The following is an 18367-nucleotide window of genomic DNA, read 5'->3' as shown; positions in this document are numbered from 1 at the left end:
TTCCCTTCTCCAGGGGATCTTCGTGACCCACAAAGACTGAGCAACTAAGCACACACCTACTTGTTTCACGTATCTTTGAAATGCAAGGTGTATTTTATACTTAAAGCACATCTCAATTTGGACAAGTCACATTTCAAGTGCTCGATGGCCACATGTGACTGGGGGGGTCCCCATACTGGACGGCACAGCTTCACAGACATTTCACAGTAAATTAGCGAAGGCTCAATCGTACAGACTGTTAAATTAGCTAAGGATCAACAGTACAACGCACAATTGCACTCATCTCACACGCTAGCAAAGTAATGTTCAAAATCCTCCAAGTCAGGCTTCAACAGTATGTGAACCATGAACTTCCAGATGTTCAAGCTGGATTTAGAAAAGGCAGAGAAACCAGAGATCAAATTGCCAACATCCACTGGATCATCGAAAAAGCAAGAGAGTTCCAGAAAAACTTCTACTTTTGCTTTATTGACTACACCAAAGCTTTTGATTGTGTGGATCAAAACAAACTGTGGAAAATTCTTCAAGAGACGGAAATACCAGACCACCTGACCTGCCTCCTGAGAAATCTGTATGCAGGTCAAGAAGCAACAGTTAGAACTGGACATGGAACAACAGACTGGTTCCAAATCGGGAAAGGAGTATGTCAAGGCTATATACTGTCACCCTGCTTATTTAACTTATATGCAGACTACATCATGAGAAATGCCGGGCTGGATGAAGTGCAAGCTGGAATCAAGATTGCCGGGAGATCTATCAATAACCTCAGATACGTAGATGACACCACCCTTAGGGCAGAAAGCAAAGAACTGAAGAGCCTCTTCATGAAAGTCAAAGAGGAAAGTGAAAAAGTTGGCTTGAAACTCAACATTCAGAAAACTAAGATCATGGCATCCGGTCCCATCACTTCATGGCAAATAGATGGGGAAACAATGGCTACAGTGATAGACTTTATTTTCCTGGGCTCCCAAATCACTGCAGATGTTGACTGCAGCCATGAAATTAAAAGATGCTTGCTCCTTGGAAGAAAAGCTATGACCAACCTAGACAGCATATTAAAAGGCAGAGACTTTACTTTGCCAACAAAGGTCCATTTAGTCAAGGCTATGTTTTTTCCAGTAGTCTCATATGGATGTGAGAGTTGGACTATAAAGAAAGCTGAGTGCCAAAGAACTGATGCTTTTGAGCTGTGGTGTTGGAGAAGACTCTTGAGAGTCCTTTGGACTGCAAGGAGATCCAACCAGTCCATCCTAAAGGAAATCAGTCCTGAGTGTTCATTTGCAGGACTGATGCTGAAGCTCCAATACTTTGGCCACTTGATGCAAAGAACTGACTCATTGGAAAAGACCCTGATGCTGGGAAAGACTGAAGGCAGGAGGAGAAGGGGATGACAGAAGCTGAGATGGTTGGATGGCATCACCGACTCGATGGACATGAGTCTGAGTGAGCTCTGGGAGTTGGTGATGGACAGGGAGGCCTGGCGTGCTGCAGTCCATGGGCTCACAAAGAGTCGGATACGACTTAACTGAGCTGTACAACAGTAGAAGGCTTCCCAAGTGGTTTAGTGGTAAAGAATCCATCTGCCAATGCGGGAGATGCAGGTTTGATCCCTGCGTCTGAAAGATCTCCTGGAGAAGGAAATGATAATCCCATGGGCAGACGAGCCTGGAGGGCTACAGCCCAAAGGGGTGGCAAAAGACTTGGACATGACTGTGCAACTAAACATTGGAAGGGATCTCTGGGGAGGAGATCCACACCCAGGAAACAAATACGGGCTCACCTGGGGTCACCCAAGTATTAATACTTGGTGCATTCAGAACACCATAAAGTTATCTGATGTCAGCTTCACAAAAGAATTCCTTTTGCCTTTTATCCTAACTCTCCAATTTCCTTATCAGAAACAATACTGATCAGAGGACCACTCAGATTTTGAGAAACAAGCTACCCTAAAGGAAACAATGAATGTATTCACAATAAATACAAGACACTTTACCAGGTATAAACAACAGAGGGAAAGGATCCATTTATTCAGTCACAGTTTTAAAAGCTGCTGTCACCAAGCCATATTTAACACTTACTTAAATAGCTAAGAATTCAGAAAGGTGTTGCTTTGGAATATAAACAGTCCTACAAAAGCCATAATATGATGCAAAACCTCTGGGCTTTGAAGAAAGGAAAAATAAGCAACTAATTTTAGATCCCCAAATCTCCATTAGTAAGGCTTGCCATTAGAATATGATGTAACCACCGCCTAGAGATTGGACTTCCTTTCCCCTGAATAAATGAATGTGAGTCAAATACAAGCCCAAATCAATTTCATGGATCAGAAAACCTTTGCACAAGGTACTTGCTATCAATACCTGCTCTTTTGGGTCAATTTCAAAACAGCTATATAGCTTTAAAATTGCTTATATAGCAGCAAACATATTTGCAAGGATGTAAAAGCTCCCTAGATCTGCCTTTCCTTATGCTACTTTCACAGGTTGGCTAACATGTCTCGGTATTAGCACAGGGACGGCACTAAAGTCCTCTCCCAGTTCAAACCTTGCAAAGGCAGGAAAGAGTTCTGTGATCAATGAGCAGTATCTGCCATGGCTACAAGTAAAGATGAAGGGCCTCACATGTCAATTTGCAATCCCTGTGCAGAAAAAACTACAAAATAACACAAGGGCAGCAAAGAGAAAAACACACGTGGTACGTTACAGACTGCCACTGAATGTTTCCATCTGTACGCACACAGGGGATGTGAATAGCCTCATACTAACAGAGATACACAAGGTATGTACATCCTACCCACGGATGTGAACAGCCTACGCTAACAGAGATGCTAGCTAACAGAGACTGTCAACAGACAATGCTCCTCAGTGGCCACGTGTACCTTAATTCATCCACTGCGTACTCTGCTAGCAGAGAAGGAACATGATATCATCCAGAAAGCCAAGTTCAATTCTGTTGCGCTACTTCATTAACTGGGGATCTCTGTTCTCCCCGAGCTCTAGCCCTCCTATCTTTTCTCAGGGTTGCGTGGGGTTAACTGACAGTAATGCAAGTGCTTCTTTCACAAATCTTAACCAAGAGCTACTAAAAGAAGGTACCACTGATACCGTCCTATGTGCTTAATGCTTTCCTGGTGCTTTGCATACAGAATTTCATTCCATCTTCACAAGGACTCTGGGAGACTTAAACTCTCATTATCCCCATTCTACAGATGAGAAAACCAATCAGGTAGGTTCAGGGCCAAGTTAGTACAGGCCAAAACTAAGATTCACTAACTTGAGCCAGTTAACCCGACTGACAGATCTGTGCAATTCTAAGAACATGCATTTGCCACTGGCTTCTTTCATCTGAATCCACCCATCTCAAGTCTCATTTTCTCAAAATCCTATTAAAGGTCCCCAGGCATCTGAGAGTTATTTCCACAAACTGCTTTGTTTATCTGGTCAGAGTGCTTACAGTTCCCCCAGATTCTCCAAAAATCAATTTTCCCTCCGCTCAGCATCTCGAGCAAAGGCAGAAACCTCCGGAGCCAGCAGCTCCCTCAAGTCGGTTAATTCACTGCAGTAACTGAGGTGTTTTTCTTTTAAAGAGCACATCCTAAAAAGTGTTCAGGAAGAACTCTCCTGCCAGACTTAGCCACCCTCCATCACATAAAACAATTTCAGCAGCTTCTGCACAAATTGACCAATTGAGAAAATGAGGGGCTGATGCCTAAAACTGTCAAGTGATTTTCCACACCCTCCACATATGGCCCCTTGCACACATGTAAGCTGAGAAAATGACTAGTTTTAGAAGAGAAAACAACTAGTTGGGAGAGGAATGAAAGAAGGCAGGCATCGACTGGCAATGTGTTCTAGAAAACTTAACTTCTGCCTAAGCATATTTGGAATGACATGATGCACAGTCAACATCTGATTAATTAAGGGTAACTGACAGGATAGTCAAGCAGTACCTGTCAAGCAAGCCCAAGTGGTCATGTTTGGCCCTTCTCCTAGATCAATCTGCCCAAAGCCATTCCCAAGCAACAGATTACACTCGGCTCTCAGAAGCTCTGCTGTCCTCCACAGATCTAGGGTCACTGTCAGCAGGACAACCCAAGCAGAAACGAGACTGCCTAATTCTTCTGGGTCAACCCTACAGCCAAGGGCATTTCTGATGCAAACGAACACCAGATTCACAGAATTTAGCCTCAATTAGTCCATAAGAGAAGAAAACCAAAGATCTGTGACCATCAAAACCTAGTCCTGCTGCCACGTAAGACATTTGACCTTTAATTAGAATATGTCATTTTCAGCAATAAATACCTTGGTGATGAGTAACAGAAAGCACACATTTAGCTTCTGTTTTCAAAGATGGACTTCAGACACCATGACAACATATATTATATACATTCCGAATTCTCTTAGTAAAGATGCTGACTTTGAGTAATGTGTCTTTTAAGAGGATACAATGAGACATTTTTAGAAAGCACATACAAGGATGTCACTGTCTTATACAACGTCCTGTAATTTGGCAATTTTTCTAATTTTTCTAATTTTGTTCAGTTTCCCTGACGGCTCAAATGGTAAAGAATCCACCCACAACATGGGAGACCCAGGTTCAACCCCTGGGTTGGGAAGATGCCCTAGAGTGCTACCCACCCCTGGATTCTTGCCTTGAAAATTCCATGGTCAGACGACCATACAGTCATGGGATCACAAAGAGTTGAACACGACTGAGTGACTAACACTTTCACTTTTTTTATCAGTAGTCAAATATGACTACCACCACCTAGACACTGAAGATTCAGTAGGTAGAGGAAGGATGTAAGTCCTGCCCTCAGAGGGCAAAACAGCAGAATCTAATCAGGCTCTAAATCATAAGAGAACAATTTACATAGATGGCATATTATAATGACAAAAGGAGCTGGAATTAGGGTGAAGAAATCACCTTCTCAACCTTCCAACTGCTCACATCAAAAGCAGCACACACTACTCCATCCAAAGTCTAGGTTTTCCTATGTTGCTGTTGGAAAAATTAAGATTCCTGATATTTCTGTCATGTATCAGAAATCCATACATAGGTGTCACACATGAAAATATTACTGGGTCAGGGATTTTATGTGAAAAAATTAAGCTCCTTGGGAAGGGGACATCTCCAATATTACTTTACTCACATTCCACTGTAGTGGTCACCGGCCTTCCCGTATCATCCCCGTCTTGGGTAGTTTGGTCACAACAAAGCAACCAAGGGCCCTAGTTCTTCAAAGTGAAACTTTGGTTTAAAAAAAAAAAAAAGTAACTTTTTTTAAATTGAACAAGCCAACTGCGATTTAGATCAGCAGGAAATCTGCCACATTACGGTGAAGCATCCAAGTAGCAGCCTACGTGCAGAGCCAAAAAAGGACAGACCCGGGACGGCTGAACTTCAGGCACAGGAATGACGCACGGCTTCAGCCAATGATGGGCTCCATCACGCTAGCACATGCGCACACATACATATTTACACACAACCAATCTGGGCAATATAAAACCCCAAACAAGCAACAGCAGTAAGATTTTTTTTAAAAAAAAGAGTGTCCCTCGGGTAGAAATCTAGAAATCAGGCATGCTGGTGGCAAACACCTCCAGGGATCAGCTGAGCATTGTAAACAACCACTGCGGGCCAGGTGAGTGCCCCTCTCTCAAGGGGCAGCCACTATTTAATTCCAGCTTACTACTGTCTCGAAGGAAGACACGTGCCCTAGGCTGCTGTACCTGCCGATTTTCCAGGAGTTATTCAAAAGCAGAGACATTACTTTGCCGACTAAGGTCCGTCTAGTCAAGGATATGGTTTTTCCAGTAGTCACGTATGGATGTGAGAGTTGGACTGTGAAGAAGGCTGAGCGCCAAAGAATTGATGCTCTTGAATTGTGAAGACTCTTGAGAGTCCCTTGGACTGCAAGGAGATCCAACTAGTCCATTCTGAAGGAGATCAACCCTGGGATTTCTTTGGAAGGAATGATGCTAAAGCTGAAACTCCAGTACTTTGGCCACCTCATGCGAAGACTTGACTCACTGGAAAAGACTCTGATGCTGGGAGGGACTGGGGGCAGGAGAAGGGGACGACCAAGGATGAGATGGCTGGATGGCATCACTGACTCGATGAACGCGAGTCTGAGTGAACCCCGGGAGTTGGTGATGGACAGGGAGGCCTGGCGTGCTGCGATCATGGGGTCGCAAAGACTCGGACACGACTGAGCGACTGAACTGAACTGACCTAGATTTTTTCACGATGAAGGCAGGACTCTCCATTTGTTTTTGTCACCACTATCTCCCCAGTGCCTGGTGTGCTGCAGGTATTCAGGACACACTTGTTGATGACATAAATGAGAAATGCTCTAATTTTTAATTCAACCTTTTTTTCGACACAGTACAGCCAAAAATGCCAGATGCCCCCTGCAGACCTCCAGATAACCCAAATGACTGTCCCTTCTCCGCTTCTCTTTTCCAGAGCACGTTCTGTAACTAGGTTGGGTGGTTCATTTTAGATAAAGAACCCTGCCACCACTCTCCCAATCCTAAATCACATTCAGTAAGTTTTAAAAGCCAGGCATAACTTCATCGGCATGAGCAAACTTCCGATCTTTTTTTTTAAACAAGGACTCCAGGAGAAATGAGGTTTCCTGTTCAAAAAAAAAAAAAAACAGCTTACAGGCATTTCATTAACCAAGATCCACTCACTATCCCATTTGCTAATTCCCTCAGGACATTCTGCAGCAGGGTTTGAGAAATAATGAAAGGGTTTTTAGTGTCTTAAAAAAGCCAACTGTCAGAGTAAAACTAACCAGAAGGACCCCTGACAAATCACATTATAATATGGACTGGGCATTGGACTTGAGCATAGCACAGAAGTCACAACCTCTGAAACCATCCAGTGTGGAATCAACAATCCCTAAAATTCCAGAAGAATGTTTCTTTAAGGGTGAGGAAGACGACCCCAAAGAAACCTAGGGTCTTGCCCAGATTCCACAGCTGGCTTGGCAGGCTTCCATGGTGAGTTCTCAACTCCAGAGGAAAAATCCAGAACCCAAACTTTCTCCAGCCAAGTACAACTTCCCTTAGACATTTTCCTGAAGTCATAACTTGAGCCTGCAGCCCACATTTAAATGACAGATGGGATGATAATAATACCCCATTATTATAACATAACCATCTTTAACACCCCAAACAAAAGTTCTTGAATTATAAACTAAACCAATTTAGATCCTTTTGAAGAGGAGTCAGAAAAAATACCAACAAACTCACTCTATGCACAGTTATTATCAGCTTATTCAGAAGCTAAAGTAATTTGCTGAAAGGTCATCTCTTCAATGTAACCAAATAAAATCCTATACTAATTGCATTACTTCCTTATTTAATTGTAGCAAATACAGGAAGACACCTTTATTTCACCCAGTGTTTATGGTACTTGGCTTCTATAGGAAAAGCAGTAGCATGAAATACAAAAGGCTGGGTCTTTTAATCTGCCTTCCTGTGGAATTAGGAAAAACATCTTCCAAAAGAACAGAAACCATTCTGATTCAAAATAATTCTGAGAGACAATTAGAGAGACATATTTTAGCTACTCTCACTAAGAACAAAGGTAACCTTGAACAAGGGACAACTTCCTTTTGGTTTCAGTTGCCTCATCTTTAAGTGAGGATATTCATGGCTTCTTCCAGAGGGGATTAAAGGAATATAAAAAACTCACACACAGCAGCAAGTGCTTGGTGAGTGTGGGCTGTTATAACCAATGTCACCACTTTAGAGATTTAAAAAATGAGGCAATTTTCTCAACATAACATAGAATTAACAGAATTTCAACCTGGACCTCTGAGGTCCTAGTGTAGTTTCCTGAATAAGAGGTGTGTATAACTGGGACTCACACATCCCCACTACCACCCAACTCCACTTCAACAGGATGTTGAGGAATTTGCCCAGTGGCATAGTGACATGCCAGCTAACCAGTGACATAGCCAAGGCCATGGCCAGCTCTTAACCTTCACATTCGTTGAATCAAAACACTTCAGGAAAAGTGATATTTAAAAAAAGAAAAAGAACAGAACTCATTTGTTATAAATAACTATGGCTTTGAAAATAAATCCTTTTGATGACTCGTGACTAACTTGACTCTTGAAAAGTCAATGACATTTCCTCATTAATCTGGATTATGCTTTTATATTTGGTAAATGGCTAACAGCTATGTCTCCTATCCAAATTATTCTACACTGATGAGTTTATCTGATTTAAGTACACTGTGAAATTCATGTGGCTGAAATGGTGTCAGAAATCAAATACCTCTTGGATTTATCTAATAGCTCATATGGATTCCTCAAAAGTATACCCACTGCAGTATCAGTTGGCAACCTGTTTCCTCCTCCTCGTTAAGAAAACAGTATCACAGACCCAAAAATAAGACCAGTTGTTCTATTTTCTTACATGGAAGTGTTACATATTCCATGAACTATGCTTTCATTGCTTCTTTCTTAGTTGCTAAATTTCAGCAGCCAACTGTGTCACTTTGCGGCAGCCCTGAAATAGCTAAGTTGAGTAGATTAAATTGTATTCTGTTGTTTGGTCAGAAAACCATCATGCTGATTTGTCTGAAAAAACCTGATTAGAGGGCAGGAGTTTTGCACACACAGTGCATGCTTCTCTCTTGTATATGCCGCAGGTCTGAATCCATGAAGATATGGAGACAAGGGCATGCATCAAGTGTCATTCAAATACAAAATAAAAGCAACACCCAAAGACTACTGCTTGCTTTCCGGTAGTGGCACACAGCTAAAATCCAGAAATGACAGTCACAGGTAGATCCATTCTCCTTAAATACCACACAGCACAGAGGCCTTAAAGGGGGAATGGGCATTCCCGGGTGCAAGAGCAAGCAACACTTTCTACAATGCGTAACACCACACAAGGACCTGGAAGATTCACATGGTACATTTTAAGCCTGCAGATACCACGTCTCATCTTTAAGCAGGCAAAGAACAGACCTCCTTTGAGGTGGGAGTAAGGAGGTATCTTAGACTTCACAGAAGCGGTCTCATTTCTTTAAAACTCAAAACATTAACCATTTTACTAATTATACATGAAATGTCCCTGTGCCAGCCTAGCTTGCCCTCAAGAGCAAATCCAGGCACAAAACTTATCATGCAAGTTTGTATAAATTTTTGAAAATGTTTTTGTTTTTACATACAGTTGGTTTTTTTAGTTGTTTTCTCCTTTATTTATATTCCTACTCAACTCTCTTGGATACACAAAAAATAAACGTGGTTACTTTATTGAGCACTTGCTGTTCACCATGCACAGAGCTAAGTCCTTTGGCAAGCATGCTCATTTCAAGCCTCATGAAGACCTTGGAATTCAGGGTCCTCACACAATGCCATTTTGCAGAAAAGAGAGGGGGGAAAAAGCAAGGTACAGAGAGGTTAAGTGACTCATCTAAAGCAGTACAGCCAGTAATGGCACAGACCAACTGGCTTGAGATGATATTCTGATGTATTTTGAATAACTTTCCATAGCTACCTGGTTTAGTAAGGAAAGAAACGCTATTAACAACATTCAAAAAGCTAAGATCATGGCATCCGGTCCCATCACTTCATGGCCAATAGATGGGGAAACAATGGAAACAGTGATAGATTTTATTTTGGGGGGCTCCAAAATCACTGCAGATAGTGACTCCAGCCATGAAATTAAAAGACACTTGCTCCTTGGAAGAAAAGTTATGACCAACCTAGACAGCATATTAAAAAGCAGAGACATTACTTTCCCAACAAAGGTCTGTTTGGTCAAAGCTATGGTTTTTCCAGGAGTCATGTATGGATATGAGAATGGAACCATAAAGAAAGCTGAGCATCAAACAATTGATGCTTTTGAACTGTGGTGTTGGAGAAGACTCTTGAGAGTCCCTTGGACAGCAAGGAGATCCAACCAGTCCATTCTAAAGAAAATCAGTCCTGAATAGTCATTGGAAGGACTGATGCTGAAGCTGAAGCTCCAATACTTTAACCACCTGGTATGACAAGCCAACTCATTGGAAAAGATCCTGATGCTGGGAAAAATTGAAGGCAGGAGGAGAAAGGGATGACAGAGAATAAGATGGTTGGATGGCATCACCGACTCAATGGACATGAGTTTGAGCAAGATCCAGAAGTTGGGTGATGGACAGGGAAGCCTGGCGTGCTTCAGTCCATGGGTTCGCAGAGTCGGACACAACTAAGCAACTGAACTGGGATCTCTCCTTTCCATAAGCAGATAAAACAGCACAGTGATTCTCCTGCAATGTGGAACTTGCCTCCCATTGTCCACCCAAAGTACAGCAGCCAAATGAAAGGGAAAGGGAAAGTCGCTCAGTTGGGACTAACTCGTTGCAATCCCATGGACTGTATAGTCTATGTATGGAATTCTCCAGGCCAGAATACTGGAGTGGGTAGCCTTTCCCTTCTCCAGGGGATTTTCCCAACCCAGGGATAGAACCCAGGTCTCCCACACTGCAGGCGGATTCTTTACCAGCTGAGCCACAAGGGAAGCCCAAGAATACTGGAGTGGGCAGTACAGCAGGAACACTACCCAATTCAGTTAAGTGGGCTTCGAAAAGAGAAATCAGGCACATCTAGAACCTGGTGAGCTGACTGGCACTCCCCTAACCAGCCCTCAAAACACTTTTCACAATGTTTTTTAAAGTAGTCATATCAAGTGCTGTATGTAGTCCTAAGAAATTTCAAGCCTGCAACGGCCCGACAAGCCAACTCACATAAAAAATTTTTTCTGTCAAAACAGCAAACATTTTCCTATGACTGATACCAAGGAAATGGCCTTTCCGATTAGAGGTGTCCTTACAGGAGGAGACTTGCACACGGAGCCCTCTAGCTACCTCAAGCAATCTTGCACATCCATCGGTGATAAACCTCACTGCCCTTCTCATCAGAGGAGAAAACCCACAAACTTGCCTGTTATATATTTCGGTCATCACAGACTTTTGAAAATGAAATCCACCTACATTACCTTCAGATCTTTTTCTTTTTTTTTAAGACATAAACAAATCCTTGGTCTTGAAAATTTTAGATAAAAAGGAATTGTAGGGAAAAAAAGCAGGGAGAAGTAAACAGGGTATTTAAAATATATATCATTTTTCAAGTGATTTTTAGGTTACAACTGCACAAAAGTAAGAGTGGTTCAAGATGGTGGAGTAGAAGGATGTGTGCTCACCTCCATGGAAACTAAAACATTCAGGAGTCAAAGCACAGTCTGTAACAGGTAACTTTTTTTCACATGTGCATCTGATCTTCTGAGGGCACAGAACACTGCCATAGTTCTGGGCCTGGACCTTATACAAGCAAGAGAATCACTCCCATTTCTCAGGCAAACAAAGGTATCAGATCATTTAATCATCTGGGATTACTTACTGAGGGCCCAATGTGTGCCCAGGCACCCTCATTCTGGTTCCAATGCCTCATTCTGGTTCTGCAACAGCCGCAGAATTCCACAAGCAGCTCTCACTGCCTGTTGGGGGCAGGCTCTTCTCAGAACAGTCTCACTTTCCCGAGGCCCTCCCTGAGTAGTTACCAGCTTTGCCTAAATCAAGCTCAGACAGAGAACTGAGAAGTGCAGGCAGGGCACATTCTCTACACAGACAATCAAAAATGAAGTTTCAGGTCATTACCACCCATCACCTAATAATGTTCAACCTATAACCAAAACATAGGAAGAGCTTACATAAACTAATTTTTGAAATGTGACTCTAAGAAAGATATGCCCTAGGATTGAAGTGTTAATCACAATTTTTTTCAGTTTTGCAACTCGGAAAGCACACCCCTTTTACCACTTTATCCTGCTTAGAAATGACACTGCATTGTCCTCCATGCTGTAACTAAAATGTTGAATGTTATGTATTCAGGTTTTCTTTTTTAATTTTACCATAAAAGAAAATAGGAAAAGCAACAAAGCACCAGCAATATTTAATTTCTTTCCTCACCCTAGGTCTGGCTGACGTGTCCAGATTGTCCTTGTGGTCAAGAAGTTTCTAGGAAAATGAGGAAAAGTAAAGAAGTAGGAGGAGAGCTCTAACAGCAATTGCTCTGGGGCATCTTAAATGCTCTTTCATGAGAGGCGAGAAGGTTCATTTCAATTAGTGCACTGATATGTAACTGATTATACCACATAAACTTGGGAGTTTTTCAGAATAGAAATAGAAAGATGAAATCAGAAAGGGTTTTTGTTTTATTTAGCTGTGTTAAAATATCAGCATTCCCTGTACTGCCTCATGTAAACAACATTATCTTTTATTCTGTGAAAATGGGTCCATAATTAAGGGGAATTGCCCAGAGCTTCACAATTGGTTAGTTTTTTTTCTCATTCCAGCCAACCTTCCCAATAACCCTTCTGCCTCCGCCAAGAGCAACTTCCCTACTTCTTTCTGTCATGTCTATTTGTACTAATATTCTAACTTCATCAACTCTGTGACATGAACACTGTTTAGAAGGAAACAAAAGAGTTTATTCCATCACAGCATCAAAGGGACCCAGTTTCAAGACTAGACAAAGATCCTTCATTTTCAAACAAGACACTTTAGGAAAGGAGGTGGAGGTGCGTGACTTCTCACTCCATCCCTCAAGAGTAAGACTGCTGACTTATATTACTTATGTGTCTTTCTAATAAGGCCATGAAGGATGGCCACCAGGACCAAAGCATGTACATGCAAATGTACCAAGAGCCAGCTCAGAGGGAGACTCTGGAGACATCAATCACAGGCCCTCTGATTCTGACACATCCAAGGTACACAGCAGAGCTTATCCATCTAAAACATTTCCAATATCAGCCTCCTAGATGTAATTATCCTACAAAACATAACAGAATCATAGAGAAAGATTTCTCTCTGAGGGTGGAAAGAGAAATCAATTTAGAAGAAATTTTTTTGTAAGCTTCTTTTGAAAGCTTAAGAATAGAAAATACACAAAATGTTAACCCTTTCAAGTAACAATGTATATGCTGTAAGATGAACTTAAATTCCCAATGATTAGACATATATACCAAATGCCTATATGAACTATGGATAAGATTTGAAATAATGGGGTTTTGGGGAGGTGGGTAATGGAAAAGCAAAAATTGAGTTGTAATTGTTACAGCTGGACAGAGGATTCTCAGGGGCCCCTTAAGTTTCTCCATTTTCATAAAATTTTCCATATGAGTATTTCTTTTTAAGATGTCAGAAAACAAGATACTATGCACTACATCATGTAAATAACCCTTATGCTCCGCAAAGTGGAAAACATCACTTTAAACACTAAGGGTGATGCGGATCCCACAGCTCCCACACCGTTGTTTCCCCTCTTCTGGAGAAACACTCACGCCAGAACGATGTTTCCAAAACATTTTCAAATCACAGCTACCCTGTATCCTGAACAGGAGCTGAGAACAAAACGTTATCAGAAAAGTTGGCGCGATTCTGAGAGGGAACACAAAATAACAAGGGGTTTTGGTTAACATGTCACAAGGAGGACCCTAACTCAAACCAGAAGCATCTTTATCCCTGGTACCAACCAGACAAACGCTTTCCAGGTTTGAGGGGGGCGTCCCAAAGCGAACTCAGGTCCCCACCGCTCCTAGGCGGTTTGGAGCCACCCAGGAGCAGCAGGGCGGAGCTGAGACCGCGTCTCCGCTCCCAGGCGCATCTGCAGCTGCCAGCCGAGCGCCCCAGCCCCGTTCCCACCGCGGCCCCAACCGCACCGAGGCGGCCGAGTCCGACGGGCGGAGGTGGCGGGAGCCTGACTAGCGGCTCGGGGGCGCCCCCTGAGGTCCAGCGGCGTCGCGGCACTTTCGGAAACCCCAAAGCCGACGTCTCCGGCTCTGACATTTTAACTTTGGTTGCAAACCCTGCCGCTGCAACCCTCTCAGGCGGCACTCTTCCAAACCACAACCCTCCTTCCCCGGGCACCGCTGCCCTTTCCCTTTTAGACACCCTTTGACTCCCGGACTACGGAATGGGCTCTTTGTTTACCTCGCAGCGAGGGCAGGCATAGGAAATGTGGAAGATGAAAACTGTCCCAGCTCGAAACAGGCGGCATCACTGGCGGTCCAATTTTGGATTTTAGGCTTCCTCAGACATCAGGAAAAAGAAAAATCCCGCCTGGCCCACTGACTGTACACCCGAGTGTAAAGTAAACGCCAGAACTGGAATCAGAAATTCCTTGTATTTCGCAAGGCTGCTAGGCTGCTCTCTGGCTGCTTCCCACTGCCCCCATTTAAGCGTGACCCTTACAAAGCTAAACCCCAGTGTGTGTGCGCCTGAGTCCACTCTGCCGGCAAGTCCAAGGCAAAGAAGAATCTAGAAGGGGCAAATGGTTAACACAAATGCTGAGGAGTGGTGGAGGGAATGTTTAGGAGTAAATGTCAAAACCGCCTCCAGCTCCCGGTGGAGGCAGGAGCCTGGTGGACAAACCCAGGCCTCGGGTCGAGTGTGGACACACGTCCTGGCTCCGCATCCGAGCTGGGATTCAGGACTGTGGCAGGAGTTCTGTGCGGTTCCAGGGACAGGAGGATGCGCAAAGGGAAAAGCGGGGTGCCGAAACAAGACCATGCTTTGCCTCTCTGCCCCTCGAGGCACCCACTTGCCTGCAAAGGGGACCCTCGCTGCCAATCCCCGAGAGCAAGCAAGAGCGCCCGCACCCTGCTCCAGGGCGCACGACGCAGCTGGGGGACCCGCTGCACCAAAATCTGCGCTCGGGCCACCAGGGGACAGGCGGCTGTGACCAGCGGGAGCATAAACATGGGAGGGCACGTTCCTTTTTTCTGGATAACCCCCACCTCTGAATATCCAGGAGCTGGTAGATGAAAAGGCAGAAAAACGGGGGCTTCCTTGTCCTTAGGAGAGCAAAGGATTAAAAATGAATGGTCCCCTTCTTCCCACCCTTTCCCCGACTAGAAGAGGGGACGTGGCCTCCACCAGGGAGAGGGGGGTCGGACAGATTCAAGGGAGCTCGAGGCTGCAGCCTGGTGTAAAGGGGGCTGCAAGAGGGAAGAGGGAGGCAGCTGGCCTCTGCCCTCCCCTAGCAGAAAGAAGGCGGGTCGGCCGATGGAGGGCTGGAAGTGGAGGATCGCCGAGCCGCACACCCTGCGTGTGGTGATTTATTATCTTCATCAGTGGTCAACAGTGTTCCTATCTTAACCCGACCAAAAGGTGAGGGTGTGGGTCCGCCAGCTGCTAACAGCCTGCAAAAAGGCAAAGATGCAGGTAGGCAGGGCACGAGACAGAAAAAAAATCCGCCCGGGAGCGAACAGCAACCCAGCCGCCGACCCGCGCCCGCCCCCCACCCGAGCAGCCCAGCCAAGCAAAGGGGGCCGCGGGCCCGGGATGGGGGAGTCACGGATCTCCCTAAACCTCCTGCTCCCTGCTCTCCCACCGCGCCCAGGTCCCCGAGCCAGGAAGGTTCCCTCGCGCCGGCACCGTCGCGCAGCCCGCGCCCCAGCCCCGAGCTGAGATCGTCCCTGACCCCCGAGACCCGAACGCAGGCTGCTCCCGACATCCCCAATCCTCCACGGTCAGCCTCGAGCTTCCACTCCACGAACATCAGCCCCTCCAAAGAGTCGCGGAGCAACAAATCCAATCCCCCCTTCTGAGCTCCTTCAATCCTCGCCTGAGCGGGGAACGCACCCAGGGCCCCCACAAACCCACAGAGGCATCCTCCCCATGGCCCCACTATCCCCAACAGCCTCAGAGCTGTAGCTCTCTTGCACAGCGGCGGAGCTGCGGAACGAGTCTTCTCCCGACTCCGGATCCCCTAGGCCCCCAAAGCCGAGCGAGAAATAGACCCCTGCGGCTCCCGTTCCTCTCCCCGGCCAGCTCTTTGCTTCCACCCTCCCCAACCACAAGCCTCCCTAAATTACGCCGCCAGAGTCAGCGGAGCGGATCCCTCTCTCCTCCCCGGGTGCTCGACCCCCACTTAACCCTCTCCAGGGTCCCCGGGACGGGCGCCTGAGCTCCATGCCCCAGCGGCAACTCCGCTTCCCCCTCGCGCGCTGGCCAGGGCCGCGTCCCCTCGGCGGTCAGCACTCACCGGGGAAGCACACGACATAATGGAGCACGGAACTGGTGATTTTCAGGAACAAAATCCACCAACACGGTTCCAGTAACCTCCGCATGTCCGAAAACGCACATCGAAAAGAGGAAGGCAGGGGGGGTAAACTTGTTGAGTAAGTTCTTGCCTCGGTGTGAGCCTCCGCTAAACCCCGGCTCTTCGCCTGCTCGCCTGCTTTACGGGGCCCCCGCGCTCAGCGGCCCGAGTCCCCCTCTGGAATCTGGGAAGCCGCCGAGCGCCCCCCGGAAAATCTCAAAAAGTGGCCGAGAACGCGGAGCCACGCTGGGGACGATCCTCGGCGGAGAAGGGCTGCTTTATGTTCAAAAAGGAGCGAGTCGAGCGGGCAGAGCGAGGAGTCGGCGGGCGGCGGCGATGCCCGGAGCCCCGGGCAGGCAGAGACCGCCGGCGGCGGCGGCGAGTAGCCGAAGATCCCCAACTTGAGTCGGCAGCGGAGCCCGAGAGCCGGCGGGCGGCGGCGGGGCTGAGCGCGGCGCGGCGTCTCCGGGCTTCAGGCAGGCAGCTCCTTCCAGGGCCCCGGGAAGGAAGGAGGCATGTTTGCAAGCGGGGAAGGGGAGGGGAGAGGCGGGGGGAGAGCAAAGAGCCCCCAAAATAGAACAGCCGGAGGAAACCGAGGAAAACACAAAGGCTCTCAGAGGGGCGCAAGGGCGAGGGCGCCTTCAGTCCATGCTCCTGAAAGTTGTGGCTCTGGCGCGAGCTGGGGAGGATCGGGGAGCGCGGGGCTGGAAACTAGCCATGCCTCCATACAGGAAGTAACATGTGAGCATGGATCCTGGCAGAGACTTTAAAGCCGGCGAGCGAGCGAGCAGGGGACGCGCGGCGGCGGCGGCGGCGCGCGAGCAGTGGGCGCGCGGCGACCGCGGGGACGCGCAGCCGGGCTGCCGGCCGCGGGTGCGCGCGCCGCGAGCTCTTAAAGCTGCAGCGCGGGGCTCCCGCCTCGGGCGTCCCACAGCTAGGTTCTCCCCGCGCGCTGCTGAGCCGGCCGGGGCAGTTTCGGGACTGGGGACCCGCTCTGGTCGGGTCTCGGAGAGAGGGAGGAAGGCGACTGCTTTCGCGGGCTGGCGAGTCTTTGCCTGTTTCCCGTCTCTCGAGCTCTTAAAGACGCCACTCTGAGCGGGCTTGGCTCGGTCTCCCCCCGCCCCCGTCTGCGTTGCTCGCGGATGGCGAGAGTCGGGGGGACCCCGGCTCGGGTCCGAGGAGAGGAAGGGGCGGCCGGCTGCGTTTATAAGGCGGCAAGGTTTCATGCTGGGTTTCTTCGCCCTGCCAGCGCCACGGCGGGGCGCGCCCTGCTCGTCCCCTGCTCGCGCCCCCAGCCCGATGAATTCCCCGCCAGGAAACAAAGCCGAGCGGCCTTTGCACTCCGGCTCCGCTTCGCGATTTAATTTTTTTTCCCCCCTTTTCGGGCTTCCATTGGCCTTGTTCCCAGCTGGGGAGGGGTGGGGGAGGGGAGGAATACCGATCCTAGGCTTGCAAGATCCAGCCCTTTCGAGTCCCACGCCCCCTTTCCCCACGGCACGGCTGATCAGTGGCCGAGATTTCCCAACTCGCCGCTCCACGGGAGGAGGGAAGGTTCCCGCACTCCAGCCTGGTGGCGGGGAGGCCGCAGGAAGTGCGCCTCTTACCCCTCGCTGGGTGAAAGCTGCGCCCCGGGGCTGGACCGATTTCCTGGCAGCTACGCGGGGAGCGGCAACCTCTTTAGCTATCGTGGAGAGGCGTCCGAGGGAAATGGGAGAACAGGGCTTATCTGTAATGAGTTTTGTCCTTTAGTTCGTGGAGAGAAAGATCTTTATCGCTTAGGCTTCTAAGCGCCCTATTTTCCTCTCTTAACGCCGGTGCTAAAGTGGGGGAGGCGGGCTTTTGATTAAACGTGTAACTGAGCCAAAGTAATTAGCCATTTGTAATTTTTGCCTAATTTTTCTGCCTCTCTTTAAACGCCATCTAGACTTGTTTTTAACTTGCCCCTGCTGCTTCAGCCCACCCCGCAGGGTCCCCCACCCACCCAAACAGCCCAACCGGATGCTCGGTTTTCAAATGTACAGATGTTCCAGAGCCTCCCCCAAGATGTTATTAGGGAAGCACTTTCACACCCACACTTCCAGAAGAAAAACCTTTGAAAAGTTGCATTTGGGATTACGAACTAATAAAAGCCAGGAAGTTCCCGGGGAGGGCCCGCGCTCTATCTTTAGCAAAACGGGGGTGAACACTCTCCCCCAGGGTGGAGAATCAGTCGTTTGTTTGCTTTGGCATTTGGTCCTTCCTGGTTTTGTTCGAATCCGA

At 47.2% G+C, this 18367-nt stretch overlaps 1 protein-coding gene across 2 annotated transcripts in view; it reads right to left on the bottom strand.

Annotated features, from left to right (window-relative positions):
- Positions 1–16823, bottom strand: part of PTPRG (protein tyrosine phosphatase receptor type G) — a 768800-nt gene extending 751977 nt beyond the window's left edge. For both annotated transcript variants that reach the window (XM_052648333.1, XM_052648342.1), the window contains exon 1: positions 16052–16823. In XM_052648333.1, the coding sequence (XP_052504293.1) occupies positions 16052–16136 (85 nt within the window). In that variant the 5' untranslated portion in view covers positions 16137–16823. The remainder of the gene's footprint in view (positions 1–16051) is intronic.
- Between the last annotated feature and the right edge of the window lie 1544 nt (positions 16824–18367).

The sequence above is a fragment of the Budorcas taxicolor genome, chromosome 1 (genome assembly GCF_023091745.1).
Source record: "Budorcas taxicolor isolate Tak-1 chromosome 1, Takin1.1, whole genome shotgun sequence".
Classification (NCBI taxonomy): Eukaryota; Metazoa; Chordata; class Mammalia; order Artiodactyla; family Bovidae; genus Budorcas; species Budorcas taxicolor.
Note: the sequence above shows the minus strand (reverse complement) of the source record. Positions and strands in the feature narration are given on the sequence as shown.